Below are 14748 nucleotides of genomic sequence, written 5' to 3'. Positions count from 1 at the left end.
ACACACCCGCGTTTCGCGCGGTACGGAATATAGTTAACCGCAATGCCGCCGTCTTACTGCACATAAACAACGAGCAGAGACAGCACCCAACCTGGCTCAGAGACCTCCCCCCCGCCCTTTCTCTTCACCCTCTCCCGTACAACAGAAACAAGACACAACTCTACAGGACATCATCATCACTTCAGACCGCACAGGGTTCCTAGCCGTGGTGAGAGAGACGGTTGATTTGCAAACTGCCAGGATGAAACCCGGCGCCTACTCCCTGAACGAGGTCCTTGCTGTCGCGAGGATCCATCCCTTCTACAACCCCGCGGTCCAGTACCCTCCTGACGAAGAGGGCATCCGGGCCGTCTTGGAGTTGGCGGCAAAGGAGCAGTCGGCTCCGGACTTGGGCCGTGTGCCCCTCACGACGAAGAAGGACTTGTACGGACAATCTCGACCGTTGTCCCTGTTTCGTTGTCCCCCCCCTTCTCCATTCTCCCTCCCCCCCTTTTTCTCTCCCTCTATGAATATACGCCTTTGCTGACCCAAACGGGGGGAGCCACAACCTTACCAGGTACAAAACAATCGAGCGGCTGGCGGGTGATGCGAACCCCGACAACACGTACCGCCGGAGTGCCTACCTGAGCATCACCGGTGGCGGATCTGGCGGCCTCCCCATGTTGTTCGCGACCGACGCGGCCGAGAACCGGGCACAGCGGGCCCGAATGGGCAACCTGGTTCGGAACTGCCGTCTCATCGAGCCGGGCGACTGGGTCTTGACCACCCATGCTAGTGGTCACTTTTACCGGTATGCGCCTGTCTGATTTCTTCCTGGCCTGCCCCAGGGTGGCGGGCTCTCAGACACGGAATGTGCGGTGCCGGAGCGAAGAGAACTAATACTTTGTTTTTATTTTCCCTCTTTTTTCTTTTCTAAAGAGAGGAGAAAAGCCAAGAAAAATAAAAAGAAACGGCAAAGGAAAGGAAAGAAGCTAAAAGGGTCGCCGGTTATAGATCACTCGATCTCACTCTCGAGATCCTCGAGAACGCCGGCGCGAGCGTCCTGTCGGCCGGGCACAACATGGAACCGGCCGAGGTCGCCGCGGCGCTGGCGCACTACCGCGTCAATGTGCTGAGCGGCGACGGCAGCCAGGTCGTCCGCATCGTCCGCCACATCGCCTCGCTGCCCGCCGACGAGCGCCACCGCATCCGCCTGACCAAGATCCTGTACACCTCCGAGCCGCTCACGCCGAGCCATCGCGCCTACATCGCCGACGTCCTCGGCCCCGGGGTAGCCATCGGATCCATTCTGGGTAGCTCCGAGGCCGGGCCCTGGGCCGTCGGGCCCCTCCGCGCGCCCCTCGCGGCGACAGCAGAAGAAGCAGAGCAGAAGCAACAGCACGAGGACGCGTCGGCGGCGGCCGATGCGGGAGCCACCGACTTTGTTTTTGACACGCGCACCATGGTGATCGAGATCCTCGACCCGTCGTCGCTGTCGTCGTCCTCCTCCTCCTCCGAAGCAAACGGAGCAGGCCAGCAGCCGGTGCCGGAGCCGGTGCCGGAGCCGGTGCCGGAGGGGACGGCCGGGATCGTGGTGCAGACGTCGCTGCAGCGGCTCAAGAACCCGCTGGTGCGCTACGTCAGCGGCGACGTCGGGTCGCTGCACCCGCTGCCGCCGTCGCTGGCGGCCGTCGTGCCCGAGGGCGAGCGCGAGCACATGCGGGTGCTGCGCCTGCGCGGCCGCGACCGCCGCTTCAGCTTCAAGTGGTACGGCTCCTACTTCGAGTTCGACCGCCTGGCCGCCTTCCTGCGCGCCCCGGAATGGGGCATCCTGCAGTGGCAGGTCATCCTGGCTACCGTCGAGGCCTCCTCGCCCGAGGTCGCCCTCGAGATCCGCCTTCTCCTGCCCTCCGGGCCCGCCCGTCATGGCGCCGCAGAGTCCGAGCTGGTCCGGGCCATCGAAGCCTTCTTCTTCGTCCAGGCCGAGAGCCGCCATCTCTTCCAGATCAAGTTCCTCAAGGACATCACCGAATTCGAGAGGAGCAGCACGGGGGGGAAGGTGATGAACTTCGTCGACAAGGTTCACTAACCGACCGGCATGGGAACCTCGGAGCATGCTGTCAGCTGACTGGCTGGCTGTACTATAAGAGGGTGAGAGAGAGTCTGTATATGAGTGAGAGAGACCTGGGATAAGAGCTCTTTAAAGATAACCATATATGTGCTGTTGAATGTCGTGTTTAGGTCACTCCATCACTCTGGCTCTGTCTGTGACCATGACTGACCGTCAGGGAGGGAAGGGGGAAGGGGGAGGGGGCGGGGGAGGAAGATGCTTGCCATTCTCATGAGAGTTGCTCATCAATATACACACATCGTGTACAACATCCAATCTCGTCATGTTCTTGTCACGGGGCGGCCGTCACTTGTCACCAAGTATCATCAGTCGCCCGACAAAAACATGAACAAATACATCATCGCCTCATCAACTTCGTCAGAGAACTGCCAAACACATCATGTCTCTCGTGCTACTCATCAGTCCATAACACACCATCGTCATCATGAACCCCCGTCCATCGTCAAGTCACAAAAGAAGAAAAAGACGAGAAAGGAGGTAGGGGAGGAAGGGGGGAAATGAAAAGAATAAAAGGAAACCATGTCTCATCATCACCTTCCAACCAATCAAGCATTCCCCCTTAGCCTGGGCAACTCGTCATCTCATCTCGTTTCCACTCCATTGAATCACAACCCCTCACGAACTGCTCGAAAAGAACCGCTTGATAGCGGCCCTGATACCGCCCTTTTCCTTGGCCTCCTTCTCCTTGGCCCGCTCTCTCTTCTCCTGCCTCTTTGCCCTGTGGGCCTGCGAGTCCACATCGCCACCGCTCGCCGACGACGACGACCCAGCCACGGCCGCCTCGCCTGCCGACGCAACTGAGGCCTTGGTAGCCTTCTGCTCCGCCGTCGACGGCCTGTCTCGCTCCGTCTCCCTCTCTCTCTCCCTTTCCCTCTCCCTGTCTCGGTCTTTGTTTTCCCTGCTGCCGCGCTCCTCGGACCGGCGCACCCTGCTGGTGCTGCTGCGCCTGAGCTCCGGCGGAGCGCCACCGCCCCTGACGGTCGTCTTGGAGGCGGAGCCCGACGATGTCGGCGGCGGCCCGTTCGACGCAGACGTGTCGCGGGGCCCGACGCCAAAGTTGACCTCGAGCACGCTCTGGCCATTCTTGATGTCGAAGAACCTCTTGCTGGCCGCGGGCGAGGGCGGGATGGATACGTCCGACGGCCTGGGCTCCATGCTGTGCCGGCTTTGGCTGTGCCGACGCGACTCGCGGTGGTGCGAGTGGCGGTGATGCTCCGAGGAACGCCCTGAGCGCTCGCGCAGTGCGGACCCGTCCCTGTCCCTGTCTGCGCTGGCTGGCGAGCTTGGCGCGCCGTCCTTGGCCTTCTCCAGCTCGCGGGCACGGCGCCGCTCCTCCTTGCGCTTCTCGTGGGCGGCCTGTTCCTCGGGGGTCCGATGTCTCCGGGAGTGAGGGCTGCTCCTATGCTCGCCGAAGCCGGCGTCTTCGCGAGTCGGAGTGCGCGGGGGTTCGTCCTCGCCACGCGAGCGGACCGATGCGTGGCTGTCTGACCTGGACCGGTGGGAACGTCTGGATCCATCCTTACTTCCGTCTCGGCTGTCGCGGTGAGACCGGTGGCGGGAAGAATGGTGGCTGTGGCGTCGCGAGCTGTGGGCGATCCTGGAGTCCTCGGCCTTGAGAGGTTCCCTGATCTTGGCGTCTACTGAGAGGTCAGCAACAGGTTCAGGAAGATCTCTCGACCTGGCTCTGCCCCTATCCTGCTCGATTCCCGCCGGATCATCATCCTGGGGAGATGCGGCGTGCACCTCGGCCTCCTTCCCCTTCCCCTTCACATCAGAATGCATTTCGGGCGAACCAAGGACACTGGTCTCTGGACTGGCGAGTCTCGGACTACCAGGCGGGCTGAAGGCCTCGGCGGTAGCGTAGAGCACCACGGCGGCGGCCACCATCTCCTCGGCCTGCTTGATTGTCTTCCTCCGCTGCCGGCGCAGGCTGCGCATCCGGCCTAGCTGCTTAGCCACAGGATCGTCGAGGTCAGGAAGAATGACAGCAGGTGTGGGTACACGGAAGTCCAGAACAACGTCTCCTTGCTGGCCGGATCCTGTTTCTTCGGTTGTCGGCCTTGGAGCACCCAGAGAGCCATCGTCAGCCTTCGTTTCCTCGCCACCAGCAACAACAGCAAACCGCGCGACAGATTCCTCACCATCCTCAGAAGAAGCTCCCTTCTTTTCCTCGCCCTTTGCCGCTTCTTCTTGGGCTGGTGCGTCCTTCTCGACAACGTGGAAGGACTCGGAGAGCGGGGCCAGTCTGTCCACCACAACCTGCGACGACTCCATCGCCTCGGCTTGCTCAGGGGGCTTATGCGACGGTGGCACCTTGTCAGGTCTGGCCCCTTCTCCAGGAATCTCCTCGGCAGTAACGGCGTCTGAGGTCGCTGGCCCATCAAGCTTGCTCGCGAGTTCCTCAAGACGCGAGATTGTCGGAGGCACATCAGGTTTGTTAGACAAGTTGTGCGCAACCAGAGCAGTTGCTACTCCCACCGTTCCCACGGCTCCCGCTATGCCTGCCCCGACCGCGAGCGTCTTCACCGAGAGGTCTTCAGTGGTGGCGATTTCGGCTTTCTCATCAGGCAGTGGCTCTGCCGCGCCGTGAGGCAGCGAGAGCGTTGTGTCGGTGGGCAGAGTAAGTGTTGTCTCCGTCGGCAGAGGGTACGTCGTCTCGGTCTTGAGGGAGAGAGTTGTGTCTCTCGGGTCGTAGTCTGAAGCATTACCGTGCACCGCACGTTCAACAGGGCTATCCCCACCAGCTTGACTGGCGATGCCGAAGTCGGCAGCCGTAGCATTGTGCGCGACAGCATAATCGGCAACAGCAACCTGTACTGAGGGCTTCTCTTCGACGACAGATCGTGCTTGTGTCGTTTCGTTCACAGCCACGCCAGGAGCGTCGTTAGGCTTGGCAGTGATCGTCTCAAGCTGCCCTGCTTCCTCCCGGGCAGGTGCTGGGGTGGTGTCGCGCTTTGGTGAAGCGAGTGTCTCTGATACATTGGCCACCTGCTCGCTTGGAGAGATGATTTCGTCTTCGGCCGTCGCTCGTGTTTGCTCAACGTCGACAGCGGCAGCGATTGCGGTGTCTTGCGAAGGCTGTTGCTCGACTACGACCGGTTCTTCAGTCGACAGGTGGGAGGTCTCCGCACTCAAGACGACGATGGACTCATCTGCCGCGGCATCGGCTGCCGGGACACCCTCTTTGGACGGCAATTCCGAGGTAGAGACGTGCTGCAACGACGCGGCCGACTGGTCAATGAGGCCTGATTCACCGACGAGCTGGAAGCTCTCGGGGCCTGCGGCAACAGGCTCGTCGGCCGCCACGTCGCGGGAGGTGGCGACATCCTGACCATCCTCGGGCTGCTCAGATACAATCACCTTCTCAAGGGAAGCGGTGGATTGTTCGGCAGCGGCTGGGACCTCGGCGGTGGGAGTCACGATTGACTGGTTGTCATGCGGAATTGAAGCAGCCTCCTCAACCATAACATACTCCTCGGAAGCCGTCTCTGGGCCAACCTGCTCCGTATCGCGCGGTGATGAGACTTCGGTCGGCTCTGGCTTGCCAGTCTCGAGGTGCGTTGCCTTGAGATCTGGCTCGGTCAGCTCCGTCTCGGCGGCGGCCTCTGTTGCTGCCTCGCTGGCCGTGGCCTGAGAGGTTGGTTCAAGGTTGTCGCCTGGCTCTTCCTTGACGGCAGGTTCCTCGACGGTCGCAGCATCCTTTAAAACGGTTTCGTCGATTGCCCGAGCCACCACGTCTTCAGCCTCGTTACCCTTGGTAGGCTCCTCGACAGCAGCAGGCTCCGCGAGTGTGACGGACTGCTCAGCCGGCACGCCCTCGGTGTGCGCGACGGATTCACCAGCCTTGGTATCTGCCTCTGCTTGAGCAATTGGCTCGGCATGCGCAGGCTCCGCAGCTTCAGCAGGCTTCGGGGCTTCGACGGCCTCCGCAGCCTGGATCGCCTCTTCTGCCTCAACGGAAGGCGCAGGTGCAACAGTTTCCTGCGTGCTGGCAGGCTCCTCGGCCACAGATGGATCATCTACCACGGCATGCTGATCAGCTTCGGCCAACTCTTTGGTGCTCACAGCCTCGGCAGCTTGGACCGAATCCTCCGCTGGGGTCAGTTCCTCAACTGCCACGGTCTCTTCAGCTGAGAGACTGTCCACTTGAACAACGCCATCAACTTCGGGGATCTCCGTAGTCTGTCCCTTTTGAACGTCATCAACCTCGCCAGTTCCCGTAGCGCTAGGAGATGATTCAACGATGGGGGGTGGCTCAGCTGTGACGGGCTCTTCCACATCAGGAGGCACGTCAATGTTGGCAGGCCCCTCGGCCTCTACGTTTTCAGTGGCAACAGCTTCCACTTCAGATCCAGGCTTGTCCACCGTGGCTTGGGTAGGCTCAGGAACAGAAGGCTCAGTGGTCGGGTCCTGTGTCGTGGTAACGACCTGGGCGATGGCTTGGACTTCCTCGGCGGCGGGCTCGGTACCAGGTTGAGCGACAAGCTTCGGGTCCTCTGTGGAAGGATGTTCCTCGGGTACGGTCGCCTCGCTAGGCACTGTTGCTTCCGGAGTCGGCGAAGCAGCTGCTGCTTCATCGATGGCCTTCGCGGCCGCTGGAGTTTCTGGCGATGCTTCGATGGCCGGGACGCTCGAGGCAACCTCAGCAGCCGCAGTTGCATCACGCTCAAGGGAGCGAGAGGCGTCAGCCGCAAGGTCATCCGCCTTCGGCTCAGGCTCCTTCACATCGTGTGCCACCACCGTCGCATTATTCTCACTGTCTTGGGCTTCCAACACCTGTTCCGGCTCCTCGGCAGCAGCGTTGGTTGCCGCAGGCTCCTCGACAACTGAGGCCGTCTTCTTATCTTCTGCTGTATCAGAAGTAGGTTCCTGAACCGTCTCCTGTACTTCTGGTGCCTGCGTCGGCTCCTCGGTTGCAACGGACACCGGGCCCTCTTTCTCATCGACTTGAACCGGTTCAGACACAGTCTCGGCTTCGGCAGCTGCATCTGCGTCATGACTGGTCTGGAGTGGCACATCTCCAGCCTCAGTGATGTCCTCCTCGACAGGGAATTGTTCCTTTTCAGGAGTAATCTTCCCCTCAGCAACCTCTGGAACAATCTCTTCGAGGACGGCCTCCTCGCTTGTCTCAACGCCGGGTGCTGCCGACTTCTCAGCTTGCAGTTCCTCTTCAGCCGCCTCAACAGACTGGGCCGAGGTTTGCTCCGAGGCGGCCTCCTTGATGTCTGTGCTAGGGAGTTGTCCGTCCTCTTGGGTAACAGGAGCAGACACGTCAGCGTTGCTTGCCGCTGCAGGAAGGGTTTCCTCGCCCGCACTGGTCTGTTCCGTTTGCTGCTGCGGCTCTGTGGTCGTCGTTTCGAGATCCGTTTGAGGTTTGTCGTCGCCGCTTTCTTGAGCCAAGGACTGGCCAGCCACTGATTCACCAGGCTCTCCGACACTGGTCACTTGAGCTTCAGCCTCGGCCTCGGCCTCAACCTTAGCCTCAGTCTGAGTCTCAACTTCCGTGGTTGGCGCGACCTCAGAAGCGGCGTGCGGCAGAGGCTCTTGGGGGTTCGTGCTGCCCTCGGTGCCTGCAGTCGTAGCAGTCGCGGAGCCCTGTTGTCTCATAAGTAAAAGCACGTAATAGCAACTTGCAACTCAGCTTGCACTTACAGCCTGCTCGCCGTCCGCTGTGCGTTCTGATGTTGCAATCTCATGAATCTGCTCCGCGCCAGCGTCGGAACAGACCTTCTCCGCGTCATTCTCATTATCCCCGGCCGTAGCACCGGTATTAAGTTGTTTGGGGGTATCAGGGGTATCATCATTTACAGTCGAAGTCGTCAAACTCGTGTCCTGGGTATCATGGGTATCCGGAAGTTGCAAGTCCAAGTCCGTGTCCGTTGGTTGTGAAATGCACTCTGGGGCCTTCTGCTCCGCCGTTCCACTACCATCGGGGGTATCAAGCAATACTGGGTGTGCCTCACCTCTAGCCTTCTTCTCAGCCATCTTCTGTTCGCTGGGAATTGGCCCAACCGCGTCTTTGCTCTCTCCGTCCTCTGTCTTGGATTCCTTGGGCTTTTCTTCCAGTGTGGTCTCCTCTTGTGCTGGTGCAGGAGCCGTCTCTGGACCTTCTTTTTCGTTTGCCTTGGGGTCTTCAGTCTTCTCGTCCTGAGATGGAGCTGGGGTGGGCGTGTCAAAAGGTTTCTCTTCGGCCGACGGAAGGGCTCCTCCTTCGACTGCCGGCTTAGTCGTTTCAGGTTTGACTGCCTGGGTGGGCTCTGGGGCAGTCTCGGGCCGAGCTTCTTGACCGAGAGCCTCAGATTTGGCTTGTTCAACAGGCTGAGGCTTGGCCTCCTCGGCAGGCTTCGCTTCTTCTTCAGCTGGCTTAATCTTGGCTTCGTCAGACTCAACCTGGACTTCCTCAGCTGTTTTAGCCTCCTCAGCTATCTCCGGTTTAGTCTCCTCCACAGGCTCTGCCTTGACCTCTTCAGTCGATGCAGGCGCAACTTCGACGGGAGCAGGTTCCTCCGCCGGTGCCGCCGGTGCCTCTTCGGTGGCCGCTGTCTTGGTTTCCTCTGCAGACTCGACCGCGGCTTCTGCAACTGGTGCAGACTGGGATTCTTCAGCCGGCTCAGCCTTTGCTGCCTCGGCGGTTTCGGCCTTAGTCTCTTGTTCGACAGCAGGTTCCGCGTCTATAGTAGCAGCCTCAGTTTCAACCTTAAACTCCACGACGGAGTCCGGCTTTGCCTCCTCGGTGACTTCGGTCTCCGGTTCCTTAACAGCTTCTGCCTTCCTGTCTTCAATGAGTTCTTCCTTAACTTCATCCTTGGCGGCCTCAATTGGTTCAGCTTTAATCTCAGCGTCGGGAGCGTCTTCTGTGGGTTCCGCCTGGGCTTCCTCGGTCGACTCGGCTTTGGCCTCCTCCTGAACCTCCCCCTGAGGAGCCCCGGCAGGCTCGACCTTACCTTCTTCAGCCGGCGCAGCCTTGGCTTCTTCGACTGGCTCAGCCTTGACGTCGGCTTCGGCCTCAGCCTTGGATTCCTCCGCAGGAGGCTCAGTCTTGGGCTCCTCAGCAGGACGTTCAGGCTTAGATTCTTCAGCAGACTCAGCCTTGAAACCTTCGACAGAATCAGGCTTAGGCTCTTCCACCTTCTCGGGTGTAGCCTGCTCTTCAGATTGAGCCGCTTCCTCCTTACCCGCTGGGGTTTCCTCTGCAGGGGCAGGCTTGGATTCTTCCTGCTGATCAGCTGCAGTTACAGCGGTTTCGGCTGCCGTCTCCTCCGCCTTGGCCTCCTGAGGTTCGGCCCCCTCTACCTCGACCGCAGGTGTGTCTCCGGCCTTCTCTTCCGGCTTGTCGACGTCGCCTTCAGTGGCAGGAGCAGATTCGGCCTCAGCCGTGGTCTGTGCAGGCTCGACCTCTTCAGCAGGATTGACTGCCGCTGCTTTCTCAGCCTCGGCAGCAGTCTAGTTCGGGTTAACAGATGAATCCTGTGATCGCTAGCATTCTGGCCTTCTTACCTCATTATCAACGGCAGGCTTCTCCTCTTCAGCCTTCTCCTCGACTTTGCTAACGGCCTCGGTCGGCTGCTCATTAGTCTCAGCTTTCTCCGGCTCGGCCGGCTCTGCTGCCTTGGACTCATCAGCCTCGGGGGCTTCAGTCGCGGGCTCGTTCTTAGAGACTTCAGCAGGCGCAGGCTCAGCAGGGCTTGCCTTGTCAGCAACGGCAGCCTCCTCGGCAGAAGGATCCGCTGACTCCTTGGCGTCCGCTGGCTCTTCACTCTTCTCCGCTGGCGTGTCCTTAGCAGCAGCATCGGCAGACTCGGCGGCAGCTTCCGTCTCTGTCTCAGGAATGGCCTCGGTACCCTCCTCCTTAGCAGGTGTCTCCTGGGACTTGGCGGAATCGGAGGTTTCTTCGTTTGTTGTTGCTGGAGCCTCCTCCTTGATTTCCTGTTCGGCTGGGGTAGCCTCTGTGGCAGCTTCGGGGGCAAGCCCTTCCGCGGAGGCAGCAGCCTCAGCGGGGCCATCCTTTTCAGTCACCCTGTTAATGATTAGCATCTATGCAAATCCAGCCAAGTACAATGCTTTTTGTAGATAGCTAATCACGTACTCAGAGGGCTCATCAACAGACTTGGATGCTACCTCGGCATCGGTAGCAGCTGGCTCCTCGTTTACCTCCTCCACAGACTCGGACGGGGGAGCGGGTTCGTCCTTTTTCTCGAGAGCCGGCTCTGATTCCTCCTTGAGCTCGTCGACTTGAGGTTCAGGAGGCGATGTCTCTGTCGTTTCAGGAGTAGGGCTCTCTTTAGCATCGGTAGCTGGCTCAGGAGCAGGCGTCTCCTCAGCCTCGGTAGCAGGCTGCTCCTTGGCTTCGGCGGGTTCCACCTTAGCTTCTGTAGCAGCTTCGTCCTTGACCTCAGCAGGTTCCTCCTTCACCTCAGGGGCGGCCTCGTCCTTGGTTTCAGCCGGCTCTTCCTTGGTGTCTGGAGCAGTTTCGTGCTTGGCCTCGGGGGGCTCCTCCTTCACCTCGGGAGCAGGTTCATCCTTGGCTTCTGGAGTAGGCTGCTCCTTTGTTTCCGCAGGTTCCTCCTTCGCCTCAGGAGCAGGCTCGTCCTTGACTTCGGAAGTCTTCTCCTTCGCCTCAGGGGCACTCTCTTCCTTGACCTCGGCAGCCTCAGACTCGGGATCGGCAGCGTTCTGGCTCTCGTCAGCAGGCTTGGCTTCCTCAGTCGGGGCAGGAGCCTCTTCCGACTCGGGAGCTGAAGCCTTCTCTTCAGCAGTCTGCTCAGGCTCGGCTGCGGGCTCCCCGGTCTTGGTCGCTTCTACTTCTGCAGCCGGCGTCTCTTGGGTTTCCTGAGACTTCTCAGTCTCAGCGCTGGGCTCAACCTCAGCGTTGGCTTCGGCAGCAGGAGCAGCGTCTGGTGTTTCAGCGGCAGCCAGCTCCTTGGTTGCCTCAGCCGCCGGTCCGTCCGCAGCCGGAACCTCGGCATCAGCCGGGACGGGCTCATCTTCCTCCGCTTGCGCGGCTTCTTCGGCGGGTGGGGGAGCATTTTCTTCAGCAGCCTTAGCCTCGGTCGACTCTGCGGCGGGCTCGGCTGGAGTTGCCTCAGTTTCGGGCGCAGTGTCGATGGTCTTGTCTGAAGAGGGTGCCTCGGCGACAGGAGAGTCCTCAGTCTTGGATTCCGTCACCTGCGGCTCGGGCTCAGGCCCTGTCGCAGCCGCGGATGCAGCCGCGGAATCCTCCGCCTTGGGCTCATCGTCGCTCTTGCTCTCGGTGGCAGCGGCTGTCTCCACGGAGTCGCTAGGTTGAGGCTCGCTGGTAACCTCCTCTTTCTTGAGCTGCTCCTCGACGCTCTGAGTTGCAGATTCCGGCTCGGTGGCCTTCTCCTCGGTGGGAGATTTTGACTTGGCGTCCTTCTTGTCTTTATTCTTCTTGTTCTTCTTCTTCTTCTTGTTGCCACCGGAGGTTGTTGGTTCTTCCGGTTCCTGCTTCACCTCCGGCTCGGGCTCGGGCTCGGGTGCGGGCTCGGGCTCGGGCTCAGGCTCTGCGGTTGGTTCCGGCTTTGGGGCAGGCTCTGGCTCAGCAGCCTTCTCTGCTGCTTTTTCGCCCTTCTTCTTGTTCTTTTTCTTCTTCTTCTTCGAAGCCGAAGCGCCAGCGGCAGGCACCGCCTCTTCTACCGGCGCTTCACCTCCTTCCGGGTGTGAGCCTGAACCGGCGCCGTCACCTTACCAACGTAGGTCAGTCTCACTGCCGCCCATCCTAGTACCACCCCAACTCCCAGAGAGGAGGAGAGGGGAAGAGAAGAAATGACGGGTGAAAGCAGAACTCACCTTCACCGTTCACGCCATTTGCGTTTTCTTCGTCCGAGTCCGGGGGCTGCTGAAAGTATTGAACCTCTCCATACTGGGCGACCTGCACATTATTAAAATCGGCAAACTTGACATTGTCAAATTGGGTCTGGGACCAATGCAGTTCCGTCCGTATCGGACCGAACTCGACATTTTCGCCTGCTGGGATGCTCATACTTGTGTCTTGGGGGAGGAGGCGGAGTCGACCACCTCTTCTGCCTTGCGACCGTCCGAGGAGGGGCTCTCAACGACTGTCGTCAGGACCTGGGGGGTGTTCTTATTATCCTCCATATGCGGGCGGGAGCGGGTGCAGCGCAACACACGGCAGGCCTGTGTGTGTGACTACAAAGTATCGAAAAGGAAGGAGGGGCCGAAAACGGGCTGTGGAGGTCGATAGTATGGGGAGGGGAGGCAGTCTGGTTTCTGCCTGCTCCGGGAGGCTGCAGATGGGCTTCCCGCGAAACAAAAAAGCAGATTTGGTGGGGCGTTGGGTCGCGAATGGCTTTCGGCCACAGGTTGGGTGCAAGTCGTTGGACGGGATGCTCAAATGTACATACAATGCACGGCTGACGCTCTGCAGCCGGCGACAAATGGCTCAATTGGTGGTTGTGGTGTCGCGGTCTGTGGTTGGCCGCTGCGATCTTAAGGATCCGTGAATAAGTTCCAAAGTAAACAAACGGCGATGATGGGAGGAGCTTGGTGTTGGGGAGAGGGGCGGGGTTTTGTGCGGGTGAGAGCAGCTGGGAGTAAGTAGTCACTAGTAAGCAAGCTACCAAAGCTCCCGTGGGGTGGCATGTGGAAATGCAAAAAAAACCATTGCGGACTTCTTAGTGTAGATCGGGAGGAGGGGAGACGGTCAGGGCCGGGGAGGGGATGACCTTGAAAGCGAGGCGAGGGGCAGGTGGAGGAAAGGGCGATTGGGTTCTTGGCAAGAACTGCTCGACTGCGTGGTTGAACACCACACTGCGACACTCGGGCAGTTCGCCGCGGCAATCAACACCCATCCGGGCGAGGAAACTCGTCGACCCCACGCAACGGGACAGGCTCTATGGGCGCGGGGTCGCAAAGACCTCGCAAATCGACTGGCCCAACTGCATCCAGGACGACCGAATTGGCCCACAGAGCTGCAGTAGCGCCACGTCTGCAACGGGGGTTGGATGCCGAACCCATCAATCACTTGGATAAAAACCGATCACGACGACGCAAGGCGAGGCTACTGCCCAATCGATCGAGACAAATCCGGAAACCAGCATGGGCAATCACAAATTCACAATGGCTCGTGACGAGCACGACACCAGGCCATTGGAAAAAAAAAAAACGATGCTTTGAACAGCACGGGAGAGAGGCCGAGAAGCAGCCCGCGCCCGGCATTGACCGAACCGATTCAAGCCTCTTGGGGCTATCTCTCTGTGGCTATCTCATCTCGCCGGTCAGTCAACTGATGTCTCCGGGTCGGAATATCAAAGATATTGTTTGAGTCTCGCGCTCAATTATTGGTTGGAACAGGATTTTGGGAATTGGCGCAACTTTGGGCCGCCATTGAGCCATCACGGGACGCCCCGGAACGCCTCAAGTCTTGGATGAGGTAAAGGTCCCCTGGTGTCGGGCATCCCGTTCGGGAAGCTGGACAGCATGCGTCCCTTGCACACCCAAGCTGGAGCAGGAAATCGAAAAAGACACATCAGGCTGGTGAAAGATGATGGTGTGGTGGTGTGCGGCCGGAAGGGTACTGCGTATATATTCCCTTCCTGTCACTCTGACAACCGCGCGAGTTTGCTGTGGTCACAACCCATCCTGTCCCGTCGACAGCGAGTCCGGCCATGGCGTTGGTGGTGGTGCAACAGAGCTACGATGTTGTGTTGCTGGCGTGCTACGTGGTTGTCTGCTGGCTTGTCGCTTGTGGGGATCCCTGTCGCTCGCCCACTAACCGCGAGGGTACCTTGGCTCAGTGGGGCCCGCTAGCGATGTCGGGACGGAACGTGGGGCATCGTCCGGAGTGCAAGCCAACACAGAGCAATCCTCGAGATTTTTTTTCGGACAGTTCTGCGAGATCAATGCGGCAGGTTTCAACTCGCTGAGTTACTCCCCGACTTGGCCAGTCGGAATCGAGCTGAAGAAAGAAAGAATCAGAGTGTAAGTTGACGGTATTCAAAACGCAGGTTCACGGCCGATCTGTTAGCGCAAGGACTTCTTCCAGGGTCCTTGACCGCCCCAGAAGGACGCTAGACAGGGGTCCATCCCATGTCCTACACTAACAGTTGGGCGAGCAACGTTGACTCGACCAGGTTCGCCAAGATCCCACGGACGAAATGTAACCGCAAAATCTGCACATAATGGCGCGGGTCGTGTTTTGGTGAAAGTTTTCGGATCGTCAGACGACGGATGGACTTGTCCGCTGATGTGCGTGACCGAAACCAAGGGGCTTCCAGACATGGCAGCATGGTCCTGGCTATGTAATTAATCGAGTTACTATCAAAAAGTAGGAGTTCTGCGCTTGAGCAGCAGCCATTCTCCGTCCACAGCACATACCACGACGCACTCCGCATACATACAATAGTGTACAGAGTCGTCATGCGGGATGGGCTTCGGCAAGAGACCCATGTCGACGTGCCCACTCCCTATCTCACCGAGGGATCCCGGCAGCCTCGAGTGTCCAATGACTCAAGGTGCATAGTCTGTAGCTAATCATCGTCAACAGTAGAACGGAATACGGCACACCGTCCATGTGTAGTTAGCTATCTGTTTCTGCATCGAGGTAATTGCCGTTGAAATCTGCAAGATGCAGGCGGTTAAAAATTGGAGGAGCTCCTTCA

General features: G+C 59.4%; 2 protein-coding genes across 2 annotated transcripts; one reads left to right on the top strand and one right to left on the bottom strand.

Moving 5' to 3' along the window:
* Window positions 1-106: 106 nt before the first annotated feature.
* P884DRAFT_220517 (uncharacterized protein) lies at window positions 107-2269 on the top strand. The gene is made up of 3 exons (XM_069439453.1): window positions 107-423; window positions 557-790; window positions 994-2269. The coding sequence occupies exons 1-3, from the start codon at window positions 242-244 to the stop codon at window positions 2066-2068; spliced, it is 1491 nt and encodes a 496-aa protein (XP_069299465.1). The 5' UTR covers window positions 107-241; the 3' UTR covers window positions 2069-2269.
* A 456-nt stretch (window positions 2270-2725) lies between these two features.
* Window positions 2726-12110, bottom strand: P884DRAFT_195650 (uncharacterized protein; the record flags this gene model as incomplete). The annotated part of the gene is made up of 6 exons (XM_069437923.1): window positions 2726-5032; window positions 5090-7705; window positions 7763-9553; window positions 9608-10127; window positions 10197-11811; window positions 11918-12110. The coding sequence occupies 6 exons, from the start codon at window positions 12108-12110 to the stop codon at window positions 2726-2728; spliced, it is 9042 nt and encodes a 3013-aa protein (XP_069299464.1).
* Window positions 12111-14748: the final 2638 nt, after the last annotated feature.

The sequence above is a fragment of the Thermothelomyces heterothallicus genome (assembly GCF_042370625.1).
Source record: "Thermothelomyces heterothallicus CBS 202.75 unplaced genomic scaffold P884_scaffold_6, whole genome shotgun sequence".
Lineage (NCBI taxonomy): Eukaryota > Fungi > Ascomycota > Sordariomycetes > Sordariales > Chaetomiaceae > Thermothelomyces > Thermothelomyces heterothallicus.
Note: the sequence above shows the minus strand (reverse complement) of the source record. Positions and strands in the feature narration are given on the sequence as shown.

Coding starts and splice junctions, on each gene's coding strand:
- P884DRAFT_220517 (XM_069439453.1), top strand. CDS start 242: ATGAAACCCGGCGCCTACTCCCTGAACGAGGTCCTTGCTGTCGCGAGG. Junction 424..556: donor CTCACGACGAAGAAGGACTT/GTACGGACAATC, acceptor CAACCTTACCAG/GTACAAAACAATCGAGCGGC. Junction 791..993: donor GCTAGTGGTCACTTTTACCG/GTATGCGCCTGT, acceptor CGCCGGTTATAG/ATCACTCGATCTCACTCTCG.